This window comes from Pagrus pagrus (genome assembly GCF_965226575.1).
Source record: "Pagrus pagrus genome assembly, chromosome: 10".
Classification (NCBI taxonomy): domain Eukaryota; kingdom Metazoa; phylum Chordata; class Actinopteri; order Spariformes; family Sparidae; genus Pagrus; species Pagrus pagrus.
In genome coordinates, this window is record NC_140194.1 from 1,713,956 (window position 1) to 1,741,471 (window position 27,516).

The window sequence follows — 27,516 nt, forward strand, 5'->3', positions numbered from 1 at the left end:
TAGAATTAAAACTTAAAATAAAGTTGTGTTGGACTGACGCTGCGTCCACGAGCTCCTCTGATGGGCCCATTCCCTGAGTTGGGAAGTCGTTCTTCTGACTTCTGTGTGTTCGTGTTGACCTGTGGGAGCAACACGGACGCCAAAAACAAGCTGTTCAAACATCATGTCGACAGAAGTTTCCAGTATTTGAGAGACAAGGACGAGCAAAGGAAACAATACAAGCACGATGTGATTTATTCTTCATTATACAACAAAACGAAATGATCATAAACTTCATGCTGCAGAAACAGAACATTCATACAAATACACATAAACACAGTGCGTCGTTTGAATCTGTGTCTGTGAGCAGCAGAGGATGAAAACAAACCCTGACTGACTCTAAAATGTGTGACAGTCACGTCATGTTTTTCTTTCAACTATTAAAAAAATCCTCTCAGGAGAGTTTGAAGTCACAGTGCATGCTGGGAAGTCTGCAAACATGCTGATCGTGAGTCGATTGATCAAAACACTTTGAGTCTGAAGAAGAAATTCAGTTTAATGGACTTTAAAGAAAACTAAATAACTCTTGGGTATTTGTGCTGATTTGCTGGAGGGTCGGCTGGCTCCTGTGAGCTCTCCGGCCTGATCTTTGACGGTGTAACAGCTTCACAGGCTGCTCTCTCTGCTGGTATAAAGGCAGCTGAGTTGTGACATTAATCATGTCGCCTGCGCTGCCTGTTGTGTAACAATCACCTCGTCTCCGTGGGGGGGAACCCGATAGCGTCTCCTCGCCGTTCAGTCCAAGGAGGCGACTTCCTGCGGCAGAAATTTACGAGGTTCCTCGGAGAGTTGTGGAGGTATTTCTGGAGCCTGCCGGCCCATTGGTCTGAAGTGGCTCTGCTACCATAAAGAGGGCTGACTTTTCTGCTGAGCGAGCACTTCACACCCTATATACCCTGTTTAATCTCTACTGTTAGGAGTTGGCAGTGTCTCCCCCCCTTCTTCGTCTTCCTCCTCCTCGTCACGTTCAGTAGGTGAGAGTCTCTGCTGCTCGGCTTCGTTCGCTCCGGTAGGAAACAATACAGAGAGTCACGCTGAGGTCCGGTTCGACAGGTGGGACTGAGTTTTATTCTGCAGAGCCGGTTTTTATCTGTTTTTTAAAAGGTGCTGCTGCAGGTGTGACCTCTGACCTCTGAGGCTGCGTTCAAGATGTGTGGAGGTAGAATCAGAGACTGTCGGACTCGTTGAAGGACTCTGAGCTGAGGAGTGAAATAACGACGGGACGTTCAGGCAGGTTCACGTTCGGACTTTAAAGATAATTTATCGTTTTGTTGTTCGAGCTTCTTCAGGTGAAAATCAGTTCATGGCGACTCGATGCTGTTTGTTTTGTGAAGCTTCACGTTGGTGGAGACATTCAGGTTAACATTTAAAATAATGAAAGCTGAAGGTTCATTTTGTCAGTTTTGATTTTAAATCTTTAAAACTCAACGTCCAGACGGAAAGAGCTTCGTCTGAAGAGTCCGTGCTTTCAAAATCATTTAATAAGGTTATAATTTTAAAGAAAAATAAAATGTTATCTGGTGCTAATTATATGAAACATTGAACGTCCTTGATTGTTTGCTCGCTGGTCGAGTCAGATTTCATGACTGAAGAGTTAGTTGATTGCTGATGACAGCTGTTGGACTGTAATTAGCACTCAGTGACTGCCAGAGACTTTTGTTGCTTTGTGAGTTGAATCTTTGACGTCTTTTCGGTGAAAGTTGAATTATTTGTGGTTGTTTTGTATGAAAATAAGAAGATTTGAGTTTTTGTGAAGTCGACGGTGGAGAAAGTTGCTGCTGATGATTTAAAGCTGTAAACTGTCTGAATCTGGACCAGAAGAGTTCGTCCTGCCGCCCAAAAAACAAATGTTCCTATAAATCTGTATTTTATAGTTTTGTGACGCTCGGTGTCAGCCGGCGGTTCACGTGCCTGCAGGATGTCAGAGTTGGTGTTAACGCCTCTGCTGCGTGCTTGCTGCCACATTTGGTTCCTCTGCCGGTGGCCTCTTCGTGCTCGGACCGCCGGCTCGCTGTAAGAAGTCAGATTCCAGGCAGAATGTCTTCTGAGGGGCCAACTGTTGAGCGCCGGGGGCCCCGGCATCTGACCCCACCCAGCCCGAATTAGCCGGTTTGTGATGGCTTGCAGACGGTATTTCCATGATAGAGAAGCGTGTCGTGTTTCGGGTCAAAAGGTTGCTGATCGATAACGTGGAGGCCTGCAGAGCTCAGCTGTGGACGGTCAGTCAGCAGCTTTATGTGACTTGTCAGCTTGTGATTAACTGATGAGTGTCTTCTGTCTCTGAACAGGGTGTGAAGATCACAAACCGCCAAAATGTCTGAGTGAGTACACCTCGTCCTCTTCTTCTTCTCTGTTAAATGTCTGTCTTTAAATCAGAACCAGGATGTTCTGAACAAACTTTATCTCTGTTTGTGCCGTTTTTCGTCCATGTTAACACTTCGGGCTCAGCTTGTCGGGCTCAGCCGCCTGGTAAACACTTTATCTATTTGCAGCTTGTTAACTCCTGATAATCTCCGAGGAAGTTTTGGATTTAGACACCAGATAGTGTGTCACAACATGGTGTCTGTAGTCCAGAGCGGCGCGGTGATCGATCAGACAGAACGCAGCGATCTGATCCGTTACTTAGTCGACGCCACGATGGAAAAAAACATCATTTGGTCGTAATTAACGAGAAAAGTTCTGAAATAGTTATTTTAGTTCAGATTTAGTTTGTTTTGTTGAGTTTAAAGTCGTTGATAGAAAATCTCCATTAAAACCCAAATAAATATATTTTTTAAATTAATTAATTAATTAATTAATTCTCTCTTTGTCATATATGTATAATTATATTCTGCTTGTAGACGAATGTATCATTCATATGTTCTGTGTTTATGCAGTTAAAGGAGCAGTCTGTAGTTTTATGTTAATGAGAAGGGAAACAAACAAACTCTCTTTGTTTTCATGACTGAATAAACAAACTGACCTTAAAGGACAAAAACACAGTTTATACTGTTTTACTTTGTTTATATGTGGCGGACCCTGCCACCTTTCTAGCTTCAAACAGTGTTCTGGGACCTGATTTTCCTCTGAGAGCAGCTTGTTTATTCACTGATGGAAGAGAAGTTTGTTTTATTACCTCACTGATATTGTAAATGTTAAAAAAAAAAGTTTCTTTTCCAAAACTACGTAGTGCCCCTTTAATTTAAAGTAATTAATTGGATGTGTAGCATTAATTAATTAGGTCCTAATTAGTGATATTGGTTAATCGGAAGAATTTGCAGATACATATCACTTCCTGTCGGGGAAACGATGTTGTGTAAAGTTTTATCTTTTAGTTTGTTATTTATTTATAAAAATACGACACGAACACTTAAAGTCCTGTTCAACAACCTTCATTAAAGCTGAGGGAGGCGTTCAATGTCTGACAATAAGACAGATCGGAAAATCGGAAATTAGAAAAAACTAGAAAAATTGATAATATGATCAAGCAAAGACGACAAAAAGCTTCACAGACAGCCGAAGAGGAAAATATAAGATCAGATCAGATAAAAGGGGAGAGCATCAATTAAAAACAGTAATAAAGCAGAAAGAACAATATTAACAATATAAATAAGAAACAAAACTTCACGTTGAGATTGCAATGATGTAAATTAAATCGTTATTTAATGTCGGGGAACATCTGAAATCTAAATCTAAACTCTGCAGAGTGAATGTCTGAGTGTGGACGGACAGACCGACGTCCATGAAGCTGCTGCCGAGTCTAAAGTGACTTGAACACATGTGAATGTTCAGCCTGAAGGTCAAACGTCAGCTTCAGATGACAGCAGCTGGACGTGTTGTTGGTATGCGAGAGGAACGGTCGTCTCTGCAAACAGACTTTCAATAAGAAGCTCTTTAAACTATATTAATACATTTTTATGTGAAGATTTCAAATAGTCGCACCTTGTTTTTAACGCCTCGAATTAAAAGCATTAAACATGTGACTCGCTAACTGCTCCCCCTGGTGTCCAGGCTAGGCTAAGCTAAGCTAACCAGCTGCTGGCTGTAGCTTCATATTTCGAGCACAGTCGTGAGAGTGGAATCAATCTGAACACCGACAGTTCAACCAAAAGTCATCATCTCCTCCCTCCGTGCTGACGGGAAGTCAGGTGAAGCTTCGTCGTCCACAAAACATTTTCCTTTCTTCTAAACAAACGTGAAATGTCTCCACACAACTCGTCCAGGACTAATCCAGGTCTCCAGGAGCCCCGATCACTAAATTGATTTGATAAGATTGAGACTCGGTTGAGTTTTGAGCGGATGCTCCTTCTTCAGACGGGTAAAAAGCATTAAATAACATGTTTTCAAATCAGTTTGTGATCTGGGGCCTTCTGGAGACTTGGATTACACCAGACGAGTCTCGGCTCCTTCAGTTGTTTAGGAGAAGGCAGAGACACACAAATGTTTTGTGGACTGCGACACTTCACCTGAGAGAAGAGCAGATAACGTCTGAACTTTTTATTAGTGGTTGAACTGTTCCTTTACTTGAAGCTCTTCCAGGACTCAGTGTGTGTGATTTCTGTCCGACAGGGGAAAGAAGATGACCTCCAGCCGCAGGCATCATCTGAAGGTGGGAAGTAAACCCTCTTTCCCTTTTTCATTGAAATCTTTCATTGTTTAACTTTTGAATTAAACTTTATTTTCTCACCTCTCTGCAGAGTTTGATGCTTCAGATCGCGGCCAACTGGATCGAGCAGGAGAAGAAGGACAACGAGGAGGCGAAGGTGACCTACATGGCTGATAACTGCCCCGCCCCCGACCTCGCCGGAGACCAGGCCGCCCTCATGGTGAGACGGCAGCACATGTAGCATCATGTACTTCTGACGCATTGAACCCGCCTGAACCAAAAACAAATGAGAACTACACAGTAGAGCGTATACCTCCGCCAAGGCAAGGCGAGTTTATTCGTACAGCGCCATTCAGACACGAGGCGATTCGAAGTGTTTAGAGGAAAAATGTTAAAACTGAAAAAGCAGACAAATAAAAAGTTACAGACTAAAAGACGTCGTTATAAAGACACAGCCGCCGGTGACCTCAGGTGTTCAGGAAGCCTCAGATCAGCTGAGCGGTCTGGATGCTTCGTAACGTACATGTAGATCTGAGACCGTTTAGTGATTCACAGGTCAGTAATAAGTGCAGTGATTTAAGGAGTGGTGTAATGTGAGACGCCTCCATCAGCACCCGTCACTGTCTGATTTACTGAGTAATTAACATGTTAAAAATGTCAAAAACGACCCGAACAAATCTCCCACTGTGAAAGAAAGTCTCTGTCTCCCTTCCTCCATCCAAAATTTTGTTCAGTCCTGCTGACAAACCGACAAACGAACAGACGCAGGTGAAAACATGATGTACTCTGCGGAGGTGACGAACTGAAACGAAATCTAAACGTTAAATTAAAAATAAAAACAAATTGAAAGTTCAAACCTTTGTTTGAGTCTCGGCGGTGACGGAGCAGCTGTAAGAGCAGGTAGCTGATGAAATCTGCTCATTAGTTTGTTTTATTGCACATTTCCTCATTTTAAACTCTATGAGTCGTGTTTTATCAGGTCGTCGCCCTAAATCTGCACATTTCAACACATTTTTTTCATTTCCATCAAAAACACACTTTAAATTTCAATAAAAAAACAAATAATAAGATTAAAGAAGAAGTCGGTCAGTTGTGTGTGAGATTGATGAACGTGTTCACCCTGTTTACGAGGTGTTCGTTTGTTTGGTGCGTCGACAGGAACTCTGCAAGAAGATCCACGCCGCCATCGACAAGATCGACGACGAGAGGTACGACGCCGAGGCCAAAGTGCAGAAGGCCAACAAAGAGGTGAGTCGCAGAGTCACCTGACGGGACGAACTCAGGTGAAGCGACGAGTGTTTGAGTGTTTTTATCAAAGCTGAAGAAAAAGACGACAGGAAGTTTTTCTTTTGTTAAACTCATCTCATCAGGTCTGTCTGATCCCGACATCTCAGCTGCGTCTTTATCAGTGAATTTTGCATTTTAAATTGAGTGTAATGATCCTTTTTTTTTGTTTATTTTTGATGCTTCAGTATTTTTACATTTGATGCAGGAAGTTTTAACTAATAAAAACTGGTTTTGGGTGATTTTGTGTGAAATGTGTCCATTTAAACAGTTTTTGAGTTTTGTTTGACATAAATGTGTGTTTCTAACAACAGTTTGACTCTTTTTACCCAAAACTTTAACATTTTGTTTCACCCCGCTGATGTCAGCATTTTAACTCTTTTATCGGGTCCTGTTTTACCCTCGTTTTTGCCCCAAATTTCAACATTTTAATCAAAAGCCTAATCAAGCTGAAAAAACAGGGAGCGTTTCTGAGCACAAACCTTTAAATGAATCAGTTCTTTTTGTAAACCTCTGATCGACCTTGTGTAGTTTTAAGTTGTGTGAGTTTCTAGTGTGTAATTCTTTAAATTCAGAGTTTTTGAGGTGAAACTGCTTCTTGATTGGTGGATTTTGCACTTTTGAATTGATTCACTTATTATCCGTAAACATCAACGTTCCTTCTGAGAACGCGTCCACAACATCTGCACTAACTCGTCGTCTTGTGTCTCCGCCTCCAGATTGAGGACCTGAAGCTGAAGGTGGTCGAGCTGGCCGGCGTGAAGAAACCCGCCCTGAAGAAAGTACGTATGTCCGCCGACGCCATGCTGCAGGCTCTGCTGGGAGGAAAACACAAGGTGACCATGGACCTGAGAGCCAACCTGAAGCAGGTCAAGAAGGAGGTCAAAGAGGAGGTGAGGAAGCGTCACGTGACGGCTGGACACAGCCTGAGTACACACAACATCATGCGTTGAAATGTAATCAGAGTATCAACAGAGGAGTAAAAGTACAAGTAAAAGTAAATTACATATATTTACATGTTTGTAACTTTAAAAATGTGCCACTTCGGCTCTGATGCAGAATGTAATCTGCAAAGTAACTGTAACTAAAGTTATCAAGTAAATGTAGTGAAGTAAAAAAAGTACAGTATTTGACTCCAGAATGAAATGAAGTGGAGTATAAATGAAGTATAAAGACACAGAAAATGGGAATACTTGAGTACAAGTCCCTAAAAACTGTACTCTAGTACTGTACCTGAGTAAATGTACTCAGTTACATTCCACCACTGTTGTAATCTGATTTCTCTGATACAAATAAAATAAAAAATGAAACATTCGGAAGAACAAAAAAAGACATTAAGACATTAAAGGGTAACTCCATCTGATAAACTGCCTCCAGTGATGTCACTGAGTGGCTCAGGTGCGTTGTGGGTAATGTAGGCAGCAGGTTTTGAAAAGGAAGAAGGATGTGTGGAATAACAGAGGTGATTCATTTTGGTTCTGCTGTGTCGATGAATTTGTTTTTAAACTGTCAGACAGCGTTATAGGAGGGCAAAGCAAAACCATGTGACTACATTACCCACAATGCAACTTAGCCACTCAGTGACATCACTGGAGGCAGTTTATCAGATTACATGCAACTTCTTCTGGAGCCTTTTGTGGCTCAAACTACTTTTTATACTTACGCAGCAGTACTCCCCAAGACCTGTAAACACACCTTAATGTGGAAAAATGGTGGAGTTACCCTTTAACTTGCTTTTGACAACAGTTTTACTGCCGCGTTTTAAGAAAATAAGATTGTGGGGACTTTATTAGAGGATTTGTTGCCTTGTACTTGATTACAAGTTTATTTTTACACTTAATATTTGTCATTTAAAGGGTTAAAACACGAGTCGCTGCGTTTTGTCCCAAAGTTTTCTTGTTAATGAGTCGTTGTTGTTGTCGTTGTTGTTGTCGTTGTTGTCGTTGTGCAGAACACAGAGGCGGGTGACTGGCGTAAGAACATCGAGGATAAGGCCGACAGGAAGAAGATGTTCGAGACTTCCTAAAACCCTCGTGAGGTGGCCAGGACGCCAGCGGGGGGGGAGACGTTTCCGCCAAGGTCTGAGTGACTGATTGTGTCTCTGAGCTCCAGCGAGACACACGGAGACGAGAGTTCAGACACTTTTTTTGTTGTTTTCTTGGTTGTTTTGTGACGCCGGCACCACCGTGAGAGACTGAGCTGAGAGGAAGTCACGTCATCATGTACGCAGACAGACAACTGTCGTCATGTTCAGGTCAACATGGAGTCGATGGAAATAAATGTTTGGAAATAAGGATTAAACTTGTTTGTTACATTTATCTTCACACGTCATCAAACTGACATCTAAACGCTAAAATCACACTCTTTTCAAAAAGTCAGTCTGTACTCGGATCTTTCTTTTGATTATCTTCAAAACATGATGAAGTTTCACAAACACAATCAGGACTTTTAGCCGTTAGATTGAAAACTAAAAAAGTTTTGTTTCGTAGATCAAAGATGAACTCTTAGCGAGGAGACGTCGTCCTGAACGACTTCATGAACCTGTTGGTACAAATAAAACTCTGAAACAGACGCTCAACTCATCAAAAGTCAATTAAATCCATCTGACAGCCAACAAAGAAATGACTCTTAACTAAGTTATTAAACACGACAATATAAAAGTCTGGCTCCGAAAATACAACTTTTATGGGAAATATATTTATTGGGTATTAATTTCATGTTGCTTAGCTTAGCATAAAGACTGGAAACAAAGGGAAACGGTTAGCCTGTTTCTAGATGTTTACTAACGCGCCTGCCAACACCGTTAAATCATGTTTCCTTTGTTCACAGAGCACAGGGACAGTTTGTGTTTGGACGCAGCCTGGCTAGCTGTTTCCCTCTGCTTCCAGTCTTTATGCTAAGCTAAGCTAACATCCTTACTCCATATTTTAACACACACACGTTTGATATCTGTCTTCTCATCTCTCTGTTTCTTAAAAATGTTGAATTATTCCTTTAAACAGAGACAGACTGAGGAAAACTTCTTAACAAGAATCTGAAAATGTTGAGAGGAGTTTTTCTCTTTGATGATGCGATAAGAGAAGATCTTTGTTAATCTTTTAATTCAAATAGTTCAAACTTCAAACATTTCAAATGAAATCAAGAGACAGACGACTTCAGTGTTTCCATGTGATGGTGGTCGCTCTATTAAACAACATTAAAGCCACTTTAAGACATTTTAAGGGGTAAAATCAGGGAGAAGATCTGGTTTTAAAGGCTGTTTAAGGACTTAAAGGCTTCAGTTTGCCTCAGGGAGGGCGGTTTGCAGAGCGGGGCTGGGCCGGGTGTATTTCAGGAGCTCGTTGGCCCATTGGTCTGCCCGGGAATCCATTTCCATAAAGAGGATCTGGGCATTTTGCTGAGGCATCGCAACCCACCATATATACCCTATTTCATTTTTCACTGTGTGGCTTTGGCAGTGTCTCCTTTTCTTCCACCCAGTGTGTCTTCTTCTTCTTCTTCCTCCTGTCGATCGGTGAGAAATCTTCTTTATTTTGTCTCTTTATGTCCCTGCAGCCTCTGTGAGCCTCTCTGAGAGCAGCATCTTTTATTTTACCACAGCAGAAAACAAATAGACGTTGAGAGCAGCCGCAAATCAGCCCGACTTCAAACTTCTAAAGATCCTAAAAGAGGATCGCAGACGGTTTGTTTCTCCACCTTTGACCCGTCCTGACATCCAGAACTCTCTTTCTACATGTTTGCTGCTCACATTTGACCTTTTTTCCTGACAGACCTGAATTTACGAGACCGCTTCAGCTCCACTGTGTCGTGTTTTATGGTCCTGAAGATGTTTGCGGCTCATTCTTAGAAAGAAACTCTTCACAGTGTCGCAGTCAGATGGATAAAACATCTTAATGTGATGCTTGAAGGTTTTACAGGCAGACAAATATCCTGATTCAACTTTACAAACCAGATCAGTGAGGTCCTTAAACTTGTGCCGTTTGCTTTTGCAAAACATGTGAAAATGTAATTTGTTTAAAGCTTATTTGGTTTTAAATTTCAGCTTCTGTGACAACAACTAATGGTTTAATTAATATGGATGTTATGTTGATGATATTCAGGATTAATAATGTATCAGAGTGTCTGCAGGATCCATTTCTTTTATTTTTAGCTTGATAGTTTCTGAATAGTTTTTTTAAGGCGGTATGTTTGTGTCCCTGTGACTCTGAATTTAAGAGATCATTTCTCCTGATCTGGACTTCCAACATTCACAGGAACTTAAAATGAATCAGTGATTAACTTTATTTAATTATATTCCACTGGAGACATTTTTCAAATTAACTCGTCATCCGATCGGCTCGTAAACGCCACAGACACGACACTCGATCTCGAGCGTCCCAGTTTAAATCAGTCGACGTCGCTGCTCTTCAGCTGTGGCCTCGGATCACGTTACCGTGCCGACCGTCTCCATCAGCAGAACATGCTGATCTCAGAGAACCTCACACTGACTGGTCTGAAAGTGCTACGGTGTTCAGCAGAGGTCAAAAATACTCAAATGTCTGCTCTGCTTGACGTTTGTCTTCATGCAGGTTGTGAACCGCAAAAAACGCCGAGATGTCTGAGTAAGTCTGAACAGCAACTACATCCTGTTTACGAGCACAACATCTGCTGAAATGATAGATTTTAATAATTAATAATATTATCCTGACATTAAAACATAAATCTGCTTTATTTCAAGATAAGAAGTATAAGTTCATAGCAGTGCAACGTGAAATTATCTTTCACAAAGAAGAAAAGCTTCATTTTCAGAGTGAATATGATGTTAATGTTTATATTTTCGATGTTCTTCCTCTTTAAACAGGAAAAAGCTGACCTCCAGCCGCAGGCATCACCTCAAGGTGAACCGTCTGTATTTAATGATAAATGCATTTGTTACAGTTCTTGATAAAAATTCAAGGGTTTCTCTGAAAATATTTGTGAAAAAGTTATTCTACCATTTTTCTTTTTATCAACAAACGTCCATAAAAAGACCAAAAACCTACAACACGTCTGACTTCCTGTCTGTGTGTGACGCTGTTGTTGCAGAGCCTGATCCTCCAGATCGCTCAGAACTGGCTCGAGCAGGAGAAAAAGGAAAACGTTGCGGCTAAGGAGGCCTACATGTCCGAGCACTGTCCCAACCCGGACACGAGCGGCGACCAGAGCGCCCTGATGGTGAGACGCCGCTCGTTTATGGAGCCGCCATTTTAAAAAAACATTCAGCAGTCGTACAGAGACGAAGTCTGTCTTCTATGACCAGCTAGCTTTAATGCAGTTACACCTGCTTTATATCTATATCATGTTATTAAGTGCTAGCAGCACTCTGCCATGATGAATGTGCATCCTGGAGCATTAATTATCATTATTAGCATCATTAGCATCATTAGCATCATTCACTCACTCGTTCACTGGCCTGTGTGTGGATCCAACGTCTTCACATTCTGAGGGAAAAATGTGTTGTGAAATTAATCTGATTTATTCGTCAGTGTTTTCAGTACAAAATGTCAAAATTCAGCTTTAATGTCAGAACCTTCACCTGATATGTGCCACACGAGCTGCAGCTGTACTCCTGTTTATATCTGTAACATGAGAACTGTGTGTTCGCACGCCGACAGGAATACTGCAAGAAGCTCCACGCCCTCATTGACGGGATCGATGAGGAGAGGTACGACATCGCGGCCAAAGTGCAGAAGGCCGACAAAGAGGTAAACTCCCCCCGACAGGGTCACGGAGACCTTCTCACCGACGGGAAACTGAAATAAAACCCTTCTCTCTGCTCGTAGATCGAGGACCTGAAGATCAAGGTGGTGGATCTGATCGGTGTGAAGAAACCCGCTCTGAAGAAAGTGCGTATGTCGGCCGACACCATGCTGAAGGCTCTGCTGGGTACCAAGCACACGGTCAACATGGACCTGAGGACCAACCTGAAGCAGGTGAAGAAGGAGGTGAAACAGGAGGTGAGTCTCTACAGCAGGACCTTCAAACAGGTACGAGCAGCAGGAGGAGGTGGACAGACACCTGGTGACTGTCAACTGTTTGTGTCTTGCAGCCTGCGGAGGCGGTCGGCGACTGGCGTCAGAACATCGAGGAGAAGGCCGACAGGAAGAAGATGTTCGAGACCTCCTAAAGATTTTAACTTTGCTGCAGTAGTCGCTCGTGTCGCTGCTCGTTGTCTTTCTGTTTATATGAACTCCACGTGTCTTACTGTAGATGTGTTGTTGAACCGAGCGGCTGTTTTACGTTGGGGTGAGGTCACAGCAGGTTAGCGTGTCGGAGAGGAGGCAGTCAGTCGTGTTGAGGATCTTTTCTCTTGTCTTGTTTTGACACTTCGTCTGGAGGAGGAGAAGGAGGAGGAGGAGGAGGAGAAGGAGGAGAAGGAGGAGTGTGGAGAGTTTCTGCAGGTTCACACAACAACAACAAGTCTTAAACTCCACACAGGAAACATTCACACAAACTTAAAAACAATAAAGTCGAATGTGGAAGAAAATAAAAAGTGGATTTTGTTTTTTGTGTGTCTCATTTTTAACACAGCAGCACGGACATGATTCAAAAAATATATGACATTTCTTTTCCCGCCGCCGCGAATAAAGTCTCGTTATGTAAAATGATTTTGATGAAGGCATTGATCCTTTTTTCCTCGTAAATATTGATTATTTTTTATGTAGATTTTTCTAAAAAATCTATAAAATCTTTGTTTTTTCTTCCCAGGAAACCAAAACAATTTGAAAAACTAAAGTTAATTTTTCTGGAAATACTAAAACAATTGTATTTTAGTGAATACAGGTTTATCAGGAGAGAAATGAATAATAAATCAGCATTATTTATTTATTCTGATTACATTTCTACATCGATGCAAAAGTAAAAACTGACCCGACATCAAGACATTAAGAGAAATGATGGTGTGATCTATTTAAAAAAGTTATATTTGGTTGTTTAACAGTAAAAAAAAAATCACATGAGGAAATGTTTCAGTGTTTATAATCAGACGTATGATGAACAATTAGGGGTGTAACAATATCAAGACATCACGATCACCATGATATTAAAAGATGAAATATTGATATCATGTTAATTATACAAATATGATGATATCTTATATCTGCATCTTTTGTTTATGAGTTCATCTGCTCGTCTTTTCACCTGAAACTGATATTGTCTCTTTATTTTTCTAAAGTTTTGGTTACAGACTCTCCACACACTCTACAGTCATTAATTTTTTATATTTTATTTATTTTTAACACAGAAAACAAAGTCAAAGATAATCTATCATGATAATATCGTTCTCCTGACATCGTGTCATCTCTGTGCACGATGACGAGGAGCGGTGGACTCTGTGTTTGTAACATCGATGCTCACACACCCAGATGAAGCCGACTACATCACCACCGTTAGAAAAGATGCACCACGTGTTTATGTATATCTGTATATGAATGACTGTGTTTATGTCCTGTAATTCATGTTGCATGAAGGACTTTCACTTCGTTGTAAAATGATGAATAACTTGCACAATTTGGGATTTTTGCTGATATCTAATATTTTCGTGATTTAAATCGTCCTGTTCGTTTCAGTCCGATGTTCACACCGATGACGTGCTGATATTCTCGTGCTGGTTTGGATCATTGTCCTTGTTTACATTCAGAGTCACTGCTTTAAAATGTGCAGACAACAGCAGCAGCTCCAGATGAAACCTGATCCTGTGAGCTGAACGTCACAAGGCCACCGACTCCTCCGACCCGTCTGTGCCTCTTCTATATGATTATATAAATAAATACAACATAAATAATATTTCTCATCCTGATGGTGAGAAGAGTCTTTAAGGATTCTGGATACAGAGCAGTGTTGTCATATTACAGTGTTGTTTTACCTCTGTGACTCACTCCTGACTGACTGGTTTGATAAAGGAGGTATATAAGGGTTTAATAGACGTTCAGCTGGTGTAATATAAACTATTACTGTCTGCAGATCAACGACTGAATGTTCGTAACGACCTGTCGCCATCACAGTCGTGTGACAGCTGACTGAAAAAGTGTGAATCCAGAAATGAATCTTAAATGAGAAAAACGCATCATTTAGTGCTTTTAGTGTGAAGAAAGTCTGACTCACAGGAAGTACACTGTGTGTAAAAGCCTGTGATTGGCCGACTTCTTCCGATTCTCCGCCCCTTTTACTGTCTCCATGTTTAGCATTCAAAGTCTCCGTCGCTGCATGAAACAACAACCTGACAAGCAGACGAACTGCAACTGGACTCTTTTTGGGAGTTTTGGATCGAGCAGTACGACCTGCTGGGTTCTGTAGTGGGATTTACTCCAGAAGTACTGATACAGCTTCTTTACTCCAGTAAAAGTAATAGAGCACAGGCTCTGACATGTACTCAGAGTATCAGAGTAAAAAGTCTCCCTCTGAAGGACATTTGTGGTCAAAGCTAACTGAAGCTCACGTCATATTAATATAATTCAAAGACTATTAAAGTTAAAGGTAGAGTCAGCAGGATTTGTCCCAGCTGTTCCTGAACGCACCACAAAGATAGTTGATTGTTGAGTCTCATTCCCAGGACGTCAAATAGCCACATGTTGGGTTGGTAAAGCGTCCGAGCAGCAACAAAGAGAGAAAATAAGAAACTCTCTGCAGATACGAGACACTAACACGCCTTTTCTCCCCGTTCCAGCCTCCCTCTCTGTCTGTTCACGTCTTCTTACGTCTTTGTCTCGTCTCGCTGCGTCTGAGATCAGTCTTGTGATATTGGGAAGGCGGCGTGCGATGACGCCAAATTACAATAATCCATAATTCACCTCAAATGCATCAAACTAAAGTAACGAGGCTGTTTGAAGCTGTGAGGAGGAGAAAGTTCAGATGTTTGTGTTCAGATGTAGAGAGGGAAAGTCTCAGAGATGCTCAGGTACAGGACAGATACCTGAGACATGTACTGAAGTACAGTAACTAAGTATCTGTACTTTGTTACTTCCACCTAACTTTTTTTTTTAGTGGTACTCTCGCTGCATCCTGGGCTTTGTGCCGGCCCAGATGATTGTGATTGGTTGGACTGAAAGTGTTTCTGAACGGTGGAGTTCTGGAGTTACGAGACTAGAAGGAAGGAAACTCCCAAAAGTTCTTGTAGTTCTTAACTCAGGGCTGCTTTCAGAAACACCCCTCCCCACACACACACACACACGCACACACACACACACACACACACACACACACACACACACTGGCGCTCTCCTTGTATGGTGCTGTGAGCTCTGCCTCCGGGCCTGCTGGGGGCCCGGAGCTCCGGGGCCTCTAAAGTTTCCTCAGCAGCTAACTTTATCCCGTCGGCCTCCGAGGGAATGTGAGGAGACGCCTCAGAGTTATATTTGGATCATGTGACTTCACCAAGACGGCCTTCAAAAAAACGCCATGTTTTCTCTCCGTCACCAGTCGGCTGGGCTCGGTCCAATGGGCTCAGTATGATGGCCTCAGCTTTAGTTCTGGTTAAAATGAGATTTCTCATCTCTCTGGAGCTATAATGATATTTTTATCAGTTTTGTGACATGTTGAAGAATAAAAGATATGATAAGCACACATGGACCACCAGCGTCTGGACTCGATCACCAAATCTCCCTTTGGAGTCCAAACACCAAAGACTGATGATCACATATCATCAATATAATGCACATTTTCTTTGCTTCACTCACTGGCTGTTGGACCGGTGTTTTCCTCTGGTTCCTCCTCACTCGTCTCTGTTCCTGCACCGAGTGTCAGGACAACGAGCCTCACCTGAAGTAACTTCTGACTGCTGCACACATGAGAGGGCTGAGATCTGCCTCCAGGGTTTTAGTTTAGATGTGTTCATTTAGATTTGACTGAATGAAATGTAAGATGTTGTCACTGCTGCCTCCATGAGTAACATTTGATGTCTGCAGCACTGAGTTCCTGTGAACAAAGCCTTAAAGGAAAGTGAATCCACGTCTCCTCTCTGCTCCACCAAACAAGAAATACAGAATAAATCAGCTACAACTGATTCAGAATGCTGCTGCACTACTTTACAGGTCACAACACGTCCTCCCACTCGACCACGTCACCGCTCGGCTCCTCCGGCTCTTCTCTTTCAGCTGCTCCTCAAACACACCTGAAACATCTGGTGAAGCTGTTTTCAGCCGTTACGTCCGAACAGCTGGAGGATCTGAAATACTAAAAACCATGATTCAGTTCTTTTATGAAGTGTCTTCTAGTTTTATGGTTTTAACGTTTATCATAACCCTAAATCCTTTTATCTCTATTTTATATAGATTTTTATTTACATTTTATTGTTATCATTTTTTTATTGCTTGTTTTTACCTTTTATTCTTTATCTTTAGTTATTTTAACTTCATTTTATGTTTGTCGGTGCTTTATAAATAAAGTTTGATTGATAAAGACGTCAGATGACGACATGTATGATACAACAGAACTCGATGGACTTTGTGCAGAGATTGTTTTAAAAGTTAGAATAAAAAACATTTCATGATCAATAATTTAGGTTTGTGCTTAAAACTAAACTAAACTAAAAATTTTTAATTTACACGATTGTTGACATCACAGGAAACCTCCGAACATGAACGTGTGACTCTCAGTCCTGCTGGTTTCCATTCTTGCAGCCTCATTATGCACTAATTTAATTTACAGTCAGGTGGAAACAGTTGGTTTTTAATTAGCCGTGAAACAAACAAACCTGAGCAGCTCCGAGGAGCCGGACTGAAACCCAGCGGGTCGTAAAGGTTCGTGAAACCAGCTGATTGCAGATGTTCACAGTAAAACTCAAACTACAGCTGACCGAGGGGAAAAAAACAACTTCTCTCTTTTCTGTTTGGTCGACATCTTCAGCAGAAGAGCAGAGAAAACAGACGAGGCGCTGCAGGCCGACACCGACCCCGGGCCTCACGGAGGTCAGAGGTCGACCTGCAGGCTGCTCTGAAAACCGACACTGGTTATATTTTGGGAGTAAAGCTGCTGCTGGATGGTTCTTAGTGCTGGTCGTCAGAGTATAGTGACTCTCTCAGACTGACCAGGGATCAGCTGTTAGAGGTCGTCCTGCTGCTGTGGATGAAGGTTCACGGCCAGTAGGGGGCGTGTTTGTTCTGTTTTTCACAACAGGTTGAAGTATCAGGATGCAGACTGCAGGACTGAGTCCAGCTCAGGCTGGATAGTGTAAATAAATACAATAATTAACTGTTTGAACCTCTAAAATAGACAATATAAAACAGATTATAGACCAGAGGTGGGTTGTTTATCGTGACCTGTTTTTTTGGAGTTTAAAAAGAGTTTGTCATGATTTTGGTCATCGGTTTAGTTACTTCCTGTTTTATTTTGTAGTTATAAATCCTCTTGTTTCTTGCCACCGTCCACTTCCTGCTCACCTGTGTTCCCAGTGTTGTTTCCCTCCTGAGCTCCTCCCCACCACACCTGTCTCACATCATCCTCCTGATCCCTGCCTGTCTCCAGCGTCTCTCCTCCTCCTCCTCCTCCACCTGCACCTCCTCCTCCTCCTCCTCCTCCCCTCGTTAGTTCAGTTTGTATTTAAATAATTGTGTTTTTCTTCTCGCTCTTCGTTGGTTTGTCTGTTTTGCTCCAGTGTTTCCTGCTCGTCTCACCTGTCCACCTGTCCACCGGTCCACCAGTCCTGAACTCCTTGCGTCTCCCCGGTGTGTTATGTTTTACACTCATTGATTTGCTTCATTAAAGGAGCAGTCTGTAGTTTCATTCTGCAGTTTTGGGGAAGAAATGTTAATCAGAAGAGAAACAAACAAACTAAATAAACAAACTCTTTGTTTTCATGTCTGAATAAACAAACTGACCGACAATTTATACTGTTTTACTTTGTTTATATGTGGCGGACCCTGCCACCTTTCTAGCTTCAAACAGTGTTCTGGGAACTTATTTTCCTCTGAGAACAGCTGGTTTATTCAGTTTGTATTATTACCTCATTAATATTGTAAATATCAAAATTCAGAGTTTGAATTTCAAAAACTACACACTGCCCCTTTAAAGCTCACTTTTGTTTTCTCACAGCTTCCCCCTAAACAACTGAAGTAGCTCGGGACTTGTTTTAAAATGTAAAAAAAAAAAAAAAACATCCCAAAACAGAAACCTAACATGGCTCCACACAGACCCCAAATTAATTTGAAAAGACGTTATCGATGGACGGTCGAGCTCGTACGCTCACTTCAGACGTGGTGTTCACTGTTTGTTGAGCAGCTACAACGAAGATTTCAGCTTTAAAAAGGGTTTAAATGAAATACTGTCAGATCAGTTTGGGATCTCAGGCTGTACGGAGCCATTTAATGTCTTTATATGGTTGTTTTGCTTTAAAAAGTCCTAAACTTCACCTGACTTCCCGTCAGCATGAGGACGAGTAGATAATGACCTTCTCACTTATTCTTAGAAGCTACACTTGAATTGAAGAGAGACCCTGTCATGTACTTTGAGGCAGATTTTAATGAAATACTCAAACATATTTATGTGCAGGCTTCTTGTTAGTATGAACTGTCTTGTTGTATTTTAGTTTTCGCTGTCTGAAGGTTCCTCTGAGGCCTTTTCCTCGAGTCAGCCACTTCACACTGAGCTCTTTCTCTCTTTCTTCTCTGCAGTAATGAAAATCACTCAGGTTATTTTCCATCTCCTCACTCTGCTGAGTCACATGAATGTCACCGTGCGGTCCGTCCCCTCCGTCACAGCTGTAACCCGACCAGCACATCCTAATAACTGACCCAGGCTGTAAAGTCATTTAGGGTTATTACGTCCAGCCTGCCGGAGGTCATTGTAAAAGTTCAAGGAGTGCCGTTACATTTAGTGCCTGCTCAAAAGCTCATTAACTTCCCCGTTTGTCCCACATGGTTTCACTTTCAGCAGCTCGCAGGTGGAGAGGCAGCGGTTTCTTTGTTTTCCTGAATCACACACACTCTCTGCACGTGTCGTCGTCTCTGGATGGATGATGATTGATTTCCTTTTGAATTCATCCTTCCACCACGTGTCCTGCAGTCCAACCTGCCATCCATCTGGTTCCTGCAGACAGGAGCAGCTTCCAGAGAGGAGCAGCTGCAGATACAACACATAGAGACTGAACAGCAGGGCCGGATGGACCTGTTAGAGGGTCCTGGGGCTACATGAGCTGCTGGGCCCCTGTTGACACCCCCCTAATGTTCAGTGTCAGTGTGTACAGTTTATCTAATATGGAATATTATATTATATATAAGCTCAAGTCTGAAATAATGGAGGTTACAGGTTGTACAGGCCCACTTTTTTTTGCTTTCACACCGACCTCGTTCTGTCAGTTTGATCCAAAACAAAGTTACAGGTGTGAAACTTCCCCCGGACCAAACAGCCGGACCTTGGTCCGACCAGAGGAGGTGGTCTCTGTTGGGATCAAACTGAGCCATGAACCAAAACAGTTTTTATGAAGGTTCAGACTTTCAGACCAGCTACAGGAAGCTGTGACATGCAGGAGCGTCTTTAAGTGACTGAGACGCAATAATGAATCGCGACTGACGGCTCATCTTATAAAATGGCCTCTGTTGTCATAAAATCCAGAAATCAGTTCGTATGTTTGCACTTCCTGTTCTCTCGTCTCAAAATCTGAGAGTTTTTAATGAGTTTTCAGTTAAATGTGTGAAATAAGGTCTGTTGTTACCACAGGCTGAAGATATTTACACGTTTTATTCATTAAATGTCCACAGTTTAATTATAAAGCTCTTCATGTGTTAAAAACGGTTAGCGGTTGCTAACAAGTGTCTGAATGAGACTACAGAGGTTGTCGGGACATTAAACGTCCTCACAGCGAACACGGAGACTCGTCTCCTCACTAGTCCGTCTATACAGGCCCACTTCAGTTACACACTGTTCTCACTCTGACTTTACAACTTGTACGTTGATCAGTTTATAGAAAACCTGTATAGTAACTGTGCAGTAAGACGCTCAGTGGTGGAGACGTTTAAGTTTAAGAGATTTAATTTACGCTTCAAAAAAAGGACTTCAGTCACGTCAGTAGATGTTGTTGTCTTTGTTTTCATGAGACAGAAGTCAGAGAGTTTTTACACAATCTTCATTTATTCAATACATTTGGATCCAGACCTGCATCACAACGCCCTGAATCTGTCATCTTTTCAATTGTTAAACTCTGATCCAGTTACGTGTAAAATAATTCAGATCTTGAACCACTAATGACTCTTATCCAACAAAATACCTGCTGAGCCTCTGCAGACCACAACGAGCAGCTTCACTGTGGTTGGACTGTGTGAGGCTCACAGAGACGTGGAGGTGTGTGTAATTTAAGTAATTGTGGTGCTGCTAGATGACAACCTGCAGCTATTTATGGAAACTGGAGCTGTGAGTAAACATCTGTAACATCTGGTACCGTGGTTTAGGGATTTTTCTCTTGTCTTTGTTGGGTTTCAGATGTGGGACTCGATGTGCAGATTCACTTTGTGTTATTTAGATATCTTCTGTCTGACCGTGTTGACCCGACAGAAATCAAAAAGGAGAAGCAGAATCTTGTTTTTCAAAATGAATGTTTGACTCTATAAATATATTAAAGTGGGAAGTAAGAGGTGAATCTGGGTAGATCTCACGTATCTGGTTGAGATGCCTCCTGGGCAGCTCCCCTTGGAGGTTTACCGGGTACAACCAACTGGGACCAGACCCAGGACCTGCTGGAGGGATTATATATGGATGATATATCTCATCCGGACTGGGAACGCCTCGGGATCCCCCAGGAGGAGCTGGAAAGTGTTGCTGTGGAGAAAGATGTCTGGAGCGCCCTTCTAAGCCTGCTGCCTCCACGACCCAACCCGGATGAGAAGAAACTGTATGGACGGATGGACGGATGGTTTCATGTGTGCAGTATTTTCATGTTTTTGTTGGGAGGTTTTGTTTGTCCATCAATCACACGGTGCATATATTGCATTTTTTCGTGTCTTCCTGGTTGAGCTCACTCTGCAGGAACGCATCGTCGCTCTGCTCCTTTAATGAGGCTGAATTCCTGCACCTGAACGTGGGATCAGCGCTGCATTACTCCGTCAGTGAACTCAACACGTCTCCTACAAGCTGTAAAGCTGCTGGTGGGAGCTGTAAAATAACTACGCTGCCATTAAAACCATCCCGACTGAAGCTCATAAAAAAACCTGGACTCAACAACTGAACAGAGAATAAACACAAACAGCTTCAGTCCACAAGGTTTATATTCCCACGTTAGCCTGAAACATGATCATCAATGATACATAAGCGTTCAGTTCGTTGTGTTGGTGTATCCAACACATTTTAATGACACAATTTCTCAAGAATAGTGTGTAACTAAAGTGGGCCTGTAAAGACGGACTAGTGAGTAGATGAGTCTCCGTGTTCGCTGTGAGGACGTTTAATGTCCCCGACAACCTCTGTAGTCTCATTTACACACTTGTTAGCAACCGCTAACAGTTTTTAACACATGGAAGAGCAAAGAAATTAGCATCTGCCACTGGCAGAGTAAATTTATGAAGTGAATTTGATCAACCCACAAGCCACAGTGGCAGGTTTGCAATTTGGACAGGAGATTCTCACTCCTAAATCCCACTAGATCCGTGTTCGGTCTGTCTCTGGTCCGCTGCGGCACGCGTGTGATTCTGTAATTATCGCAGGAACTCCTCGGTCTCGCAACTCCAGCTGTCCGGCTGTGCTGCACCCAAAATGCAGCCGGTGGGGGTTGATGGACGAGGAAGCAAAACCGTGGCGGAGCCACGTCCATGCAACCAGTGTAATTCCCGGTCAGACAGAGAGCTTTCTGACCTGTGCAGGCGGCCAGAAGTGAAAAAGAGCTGACAGTGGCGCGTTACGTTACTGGCTAGTTTTCGATGAGCGCAGCCAGTCAATGTTCTGCTCCCACAGTCGGCAGCACGCTCCGGCCAAATCTTAAAAAAATTGGAGGCAAACAAGGAACATATGAATCGTAGAAATGTCACAAGTCGTCTGCATCAGTCGAGGAGAGTCAGCGGCTGCAGTGAGAGCACTGTCCGGCCTGAAAACAGCCCAGCGTGAGAAGCTGAACGTAGAACAGTGTACCATCATCAGTATGAAGGAGGGAGACTCTGCTGCGATTACAAATGGCTTCGGAGGAGAAGGAGGAATAAAATGTTTTATGAGCAATGAAATGGCAGCAAATACACAACATAGACAGAATGAACAAAAGTACAGATGGTGGCAAAATGTCACTGAGCATTTAGCATCAATACAAACTCATAATCAGAGGATTTCAACAGTTATTTCTCCAGTTCAGTGACGAGCCAGGTGTGATTCCCTGTCAGCAGAGCACACCTGTGTGCAATAGCGCTGCTCACACAGGTGGACAAACCTGCACTGAAGACTTTAAACAAGGTTGATCTGAAAGGTTTTACCTGTCGTCACATTGGCTCATGTAGTGAACTGTACAGTGAACACAAAGTGAGGCTGTGACCGTTAACTCAGCTTCCTGTCGACGTCTGGTTCATTATGATGTTCAGAGACTCGTGAAGAAGAGGAGGAGGTTTCTTCTTCTGCAGTTTCTCAAGGTTAGTGAATCACTTTCAGCTTGAACCAACTGTCTGAACTCTGACACACACACAAACAAAACATAGTGAAATTATTAATTCACAATCATAATAATGTTTTTAATTAAAGGAGTTTCTACATTATGTTAACGATATGACATTTTTAAAAAGCACTTTTGCAGCTCAGATATTAATATCTCCTGAGCACAGAGGGTTTCAGCTGCAGCCTGCGAGCTGCAGAAACAGTTGACAGTAGATTTTAGATGGTAGATGTTTGTGAGAGGTTTCATTATGAGCCGGGTGTCAGCAGATCTGTGCTGGCATGGAAACCCGTCTTTATTTACCACCACAAACAGAAACAGCTAAGTGATCGTGTTCTGGAGGAAAAGCCCTGAAGGGGCGTCGGCAGCATTAAGTACGACTTTATATCATTGTGTTCCTGTTGACAGTACACAGCCGGGCTGCACCGGCAGCAGACACTCGCTCCGTCAGATCTTTCCCATCGGATCGTCTTTCCACATGTCAGCTTTAATCATCTGATGAACCTGAAACTCAATCGCCCTGCTGATATTCACAGCTGCACAATGAGGCCCTGTGGCTGCTTAATGTGTTGATCTGCTGCAACGCATTCATTGGAGCTAGGCATTTCCTCTGCCAGGGTCGGGGGTTTGATTCCCACTAAAGATATATGCAGTCAGAAGTTTCAGACAGAAGTCAGTTTAGGCGACTGTAGGATCATAAATTATTGCCGTAACTCGTCAGCGAGACGTGACAGACTACATGTTGGTCCTTGTCTTTCTCAGCGTGCATGATGTCACCAGGCAGCAGGTGTTAGCGACCGAATAACACACAGTGGTAGTTGGTTCGGAAAAACCTAAAAGAGAAAGCGAGGGTAACGTTTTCTGCAGCGGCAGCACCATCAACCGTCTTCACCTCGCTGCATTCACAGTTGTGCACAGAAAAGCATTTTGTGCTTCTGTTGGTCAACACGCCGTCTTTTAGTCCTGATGTTGTGACACGGAGGATCTGAGCATTTTCATTTGCAGAAACATTAATAAAGTTCACTTCACGATCAGACTTGGTCATTTATGTTTTTTGGTAAATGAGGCTCAACAGAGACCCCAAAGCTCCGTAATCAAGCGACTATCAGCTACATTCCCATCCGGATGCGCATACAATAATAAGAACCCATAAAATAAGTTTTTATACATTTCCATGCAAACGTAAGTCAGTGCTTGGTGTGAAAACCAACACTTTTTGTCTCTGTAACCATCAGCAGCCTGGGAACATCACACAGATGACAGTTACGCTAACCCTAATGCTCAAAATGATTAAATAAATGAATGACCAGCATTTTAAATTACCAAATACTGTGTGACTTCTGTGACAATGTTGCCAAAACCGCTTAGATACGAACTTATATTGTGCAGAAGTTTGATTATGCCTCCGGTTGGTGCCTCATGTCGGCGCTCTGCAGCGCACTGCCAGCAATTTCTCCCTGAGGAGATATATATGGACATGAACCCTCAACGTGGCAAGAGATTCAAAATGTGCACGCTCCAACAGCAGCCTCAGGATTTGGCACGATTGCAGTTAATACGAGTCTGAAATGTCGAAGGCGAAGCAAACGTCTCTGGGCACATTTGATCATAAACAAGCGATGGTGCAACAAGTTCTGCAGCCGAGGCCAACGAGACCGCAGGAAGGTGTCGGGCTGCTGCTCCTGAAGGAAAAAGAAGATGCAACAACTGCCAAAAAAAAGTTCAACCAGGCAAATTACAGCTGGTGACGTTCTTAATGATCTGAATATGATAATATTGATGACTGTGACAAATGTTTGTACGAGTGGATCGAACCTGTAACCTGACAAATGGGTCAAATCATTCAAATCTCACTCCTGCAGACGGGTTAACTCCTGTCCTGAAGAACTTGTGACTGGATTCCAGCTTGTAAATTCATCCGTCGGTGGGAGCTCGGTGTTGTTTGGCTCTCGGTGTCAGGCGAGCAGATCTCTGGCTGCAGAGACGCCGCGGAGCCCTGAGAGGAGCCTCTGTGAGTGGGAGGTGATGAGAGCAGCTCTGGCATCGAGCAGGAGGGGAGGCAGGAACACATTCTGGGTTGGAGGTCAACGCTCACTGAGCCCTCTAATGGATCAACACCACTCCTCGCTCTGACCTCTCCTCCGCCCCGACTGAGGGAGGAGATCAGCAGGAATGAGCTGCTCTTTTGTTCCAGAGGACGTGAAGCTTTAATCCTGTTTCAGCCAAATAAGCAAAACAGATTTGGGTTTTTGTTTTTAAAACCTGAAAAAATTCAGGAGAAGCTGAGCCTCGTGGATTATGAGCCTGAAGAAAAAGTACAAATCTTAACAACCTGGACGTCATTATTATTCATGTGGCCGTCCACTCTGTCATATTCTGTAATATTTTAGAAATACATTTGTGATTGTTGAGTTCACTGGGCTTCAAACTTGTTAGATCGTCCAACATGTCCCGTTTATAACAACACGTTCTCATTCAAACGCCCGGTTACACTTAAATAAAGGCACCAAAACTACCTGGTTAGGTTCAGTTTCCCCCCGGGGCGGCGCCTTACATCAGTCGCTGTACTATTGAGGACTTTTATACTTTATCACCTAAAGATCTACGAATCCACAACTTTTTCTAGCAGAAAACTCATAAAGACGCCCAAACGTTCTAACAAGGAAGACCATCACCTTCCATGCACGCAGATGAAATTAAATACGCAAATTATTGGATCGATTTGCACTCTGAGCTCGGTCTGAGACGGTCACAGTGCCAGCTGAAGCGGCACTGGCTGAGCTGACGACATCACTCTGTACCGAGTCGTAGAAGAAGTCGGTGTCGTGAAACCTTGTTTATGCGCAGTATAAGTTTAATCTGTCCTATTTCTGAGCAAACACACCAAACTTTTAAGCGTCTTTGATTGAATTTGACTGGCGAGTCTACACATGAGGTTTTTATGTCCTGGAGATTATTAAAAGTGAAGCTCTGGCTCTCTTCACATTGATTCAGACGGCAGCCTCGTCTTGTTAGCCTGAAATAAAAGCCAGGTGCATCACTGGGCTGCAAACCTTCAGTTTAAGCAACATTGACCATTTTAAAATTCTTCCGTCACCTGGAACGAGCCCTGCTGGGTCAAAGTCCTGCGTCAGGACTACAGAGATATAACACCAGTGTGTCGGTCCGGATGTTTCTACTTGTTAAAGTTATATGTGGTATTAAGAGCAATCCTCTACAGACTGACACCTTTAATGAAACCAAAAACACAAAAAGAAACGTTGTAAGGAACAAATTAAAAGTGTGTATATCTGTGTAACGCAGGCTGCAACATCTAGAAAGCTTTCTGGGTGAAGAAGCTGTGAGTGTAAACACAGCTGAGAAAACAGCTTCTGATCCTGAAGGACATTAGAGACACTTAAACCTTTAACAGCGGTGGACTGATGGTGGCTGGAGAATGGTTTTCAATCCACGCCTGGCATCAGCAGATAAAACCAAACACAGGAGCTGAAAGTGAACCAACAGACGCAGAGTGTTTGTTTGTCTGCTGATGGATGGAGGTGTTTGTTCTCCAGCAGAGAAGGTGGAGGAGATAATTTCCTAAACGTCTGTAACGTGGGAGGGCTGTTGAATCCGAGGCAGCAACTTTTATTTTCCTTATTAAAAACTCTATTAAGGTTTTTATTTGTTGATTTGATCGTTTAGTTCAGCTGTGTCCCGTTCCATCTGTACAACAGGATGTGATCAGACATTTTGAGAATAAAATCATCAGTAGGTAAAGTTCCTGTTCAAAACATGCTCAGCACAGATGATCCGGTCCGGTCCGAAGCCTCCTGGACGGCTCACAGACTCATGTTTGATATTTAGGATTTAAAATCTGGATGATTTTTACGTGCCAGACTACGACCAATGAGAGCTGCCGGTGCCGCCAAGCAACAATAAACATTGTAGCCCTTGAGGCTAACGGTAGCTAGCACACGACTGTTGACAGAAACTTAAAATCTGACGTCCAGGTCTCGCTGAAGGATAGAAACCCCTCGCTGACTGCATCTCCCCTCACATCCAGACTCGTTTAACCTTTCGTCTATTTTCTTCACTGCGACATCAAGTTGTTGCACCGCGCTTGTCTCCATTTTGTTTATGTCTGCTTCCCCATGAGATAAGGAGCGATCACAGAGGTGTGTGATAGTGACTACTGTCTTGTTTTGGTGATGCCTTCACATCCCCACAGGAATCATCATCACATCGATCTCAGATATCATTAACTGGAGCACTGGAGGACGTCGATGCTGCGTTCAACAGCTGAATATCTGAACGTTTAACTTCAATGCAGGAAACTGTTGGAGAATAAATGTCTGAGTCGTGGCTGGATGTCCACAGAGCTGTAAGTCATTGGATTCAGCCAGAACATCCTGCTGGGAAGTGAAACACATTCAAGCTCCTGCGAGCTGCTTCCTCTCAGCCAAGAAGTGGAGGAAGATTAAACACGGACTAACATGTTTCTTCAGAGTTAATCTGCAGCCGTGGCCACAAAACTCCATCACTCTGCAGTCCAACACTAACATGCAGGCAGAGAAACACGCTGCTTGATTGAAACTGAAGTGGAAATCCACCGCGACATGTTGAAACACTTTGAAGGCCACACACCGGCTCACGTTCACCTCCTCCTCTCCCAGTGAGCTCTGCTGGTCCAGCCTGAGCCGACCAGTTCGATCGACGTGTGCCATCACAGTCTGATACTTTCAGCTGATGTTTTAATGTCCGGACGTATGTTGCAACTTTACATTTGTTCAGTTTTACGTCGTGACAACGTTGTGCTCATGGTCCGCTCAGGTTTAGGGAAAGATCATGTTTGTTGGTTCTGTCGCCACAAACGCAGCTTCACATTGTTCCAGCGTCTCATCATGAGCATCCTCTGCTTTCACGTTTACAGACGTTGAACACTGTCTGTCTCTGTCGCTGACGGTCAGCTCGTGCACATGTCGTGAACATAATGTGATACGTTAGCAGAAATGTTGATCAGACAAATTTGTGCATCAGAACTTTTTCAGATTTTCCT

General features: G+C 42.9%; 3 protein-coding genes across 8 annotated transcripts in view; all 3 read left to right on the forward strand.

Moving 5' to 3' along the window:
* The first annotated feature begins 900 nt into the window (after positions 1–900).
* Positions 901–8,202, forward strand: LOC311264077 (troponin I, fast skeletal muscle-like). 4 transcript variants are annotated; one of them, XM_084364628.1, is made up of 7 exons: positions 901–1,013; positions 2,328–2,360; positions 4,588–4,627; positions 4,716–4,844; positions 5,783–5,872; positions 6,628–6,801; positions 7,860–8,202. In XM_084364628.1, exons 2-7 carry the CDS (start codon positions 2,353–2,355, stop codon positions 7,932–7,934), a joined length of 516 nt encoding a protein of 171 aa, XP_084220754.1. In that variant the 5' UTR covers positions 901–1,013; positions 2,328–2,352; the 3' UTR covers positions 7,935–8,202. The 4 variants fall into 4 exon arrangements, with proteins under 4 accessions (XP_084220754.1, XP_084220756.1, XP_084220755.1 ...); XM_084364630.1 differs by having other exon boundaries at positions 949–1,009; XM_084364629.1 differs by having other exon boundaries at positions 953–1,092.
* A 1,122-nt stretch (positions 8,203–9,324) lies between these two features.
* LOC311264076 (troponin I, fast skeletal muscle-like) lies at positions 9,325–12,534 on the forward strand. The gene is made up of 7 exons (XM_084364627.1): positions 9,325–9,422; positions 10,477–10,509; positions 10,749–10,785; positions 10,973–11,101; positions 11,542–11,631; positions 11,710–11,883; positions 11,976–12,534. Exons 2-7 carry the CDS (start codon positions 10,502–10,504, stop codon positions 12,051–12,053), a joined length of 516 nt encoding a protein of 171 aa, XP_084220753.1. The 5' UTR covers positions 9,325–9,422; positions 10,477–10,501; the 3' UTR covers positions 12,054–12,534.
* A 9,773-nt stretch (positions 12,535–22,307) lies between these two features.
* The window catches only part of lsp1a (lymphocyte specific protein 1 a), a 34,600-nt gene continuing 29,391 nt past the window's right edge, over positions 22,308–27,516 (forward strand). For 2 of the 3 annotated variants that reach the window (XM_084364444.1, XM_084364445.1), the window contains exon 1: positions 22,310–22,458. The gene's annotated coding sequence lies outside the window, so the exon portion shown is untranslated. Of the gene's footprint in view, positions 22,459–27,516 lie in introns of all 3 variants that reach the window. The other variant, XM_084364446.1, reaches the window with a different exon arrangement.

What these genes read in the sequence shown, in the direction of transcription:
- LOC311264077 (XM_084364628.1), top strand. An exon ending in GCCGCAGGCATCATCTGAAG is followed by an intron (nt 4,628 to 4,715) that starts GTGGGAAGTAAA and finishes ACCTCTCTGCAG; the next exon opens with AGTTTGATGCTTCAGATCGC. An exon ending in AGAAGGAGGTCAAAGAGGAG is followed by an intron (nt 6,802 to 7,859) that starts GTGAGGAAGCGT and finishes GTCGTTGTGCAG; the next exon opens with AACACAGAGGCGGGTGACTG.
- LOC311264076 (XM_084364627.1), top strand. An exon ending in GCGACCAGAGCGCCCTGATG is followed by an intron (nt 11,102 to 11,541) that starts GTGAGACGCCGC and finishes GCACGCCGACAG; the next exon opens with GAATACTGCAAGAAGCTCCA. An exon ending in AGAAGGAGGTGAAACAGGAG is followed by an intron (nt 11,884 to 11,975) that starts GTGAGTCTCTAC and finishes TGTGTCTTGCAG; the next exon opens with CCTGCGGAGGCGGTCGGCGA.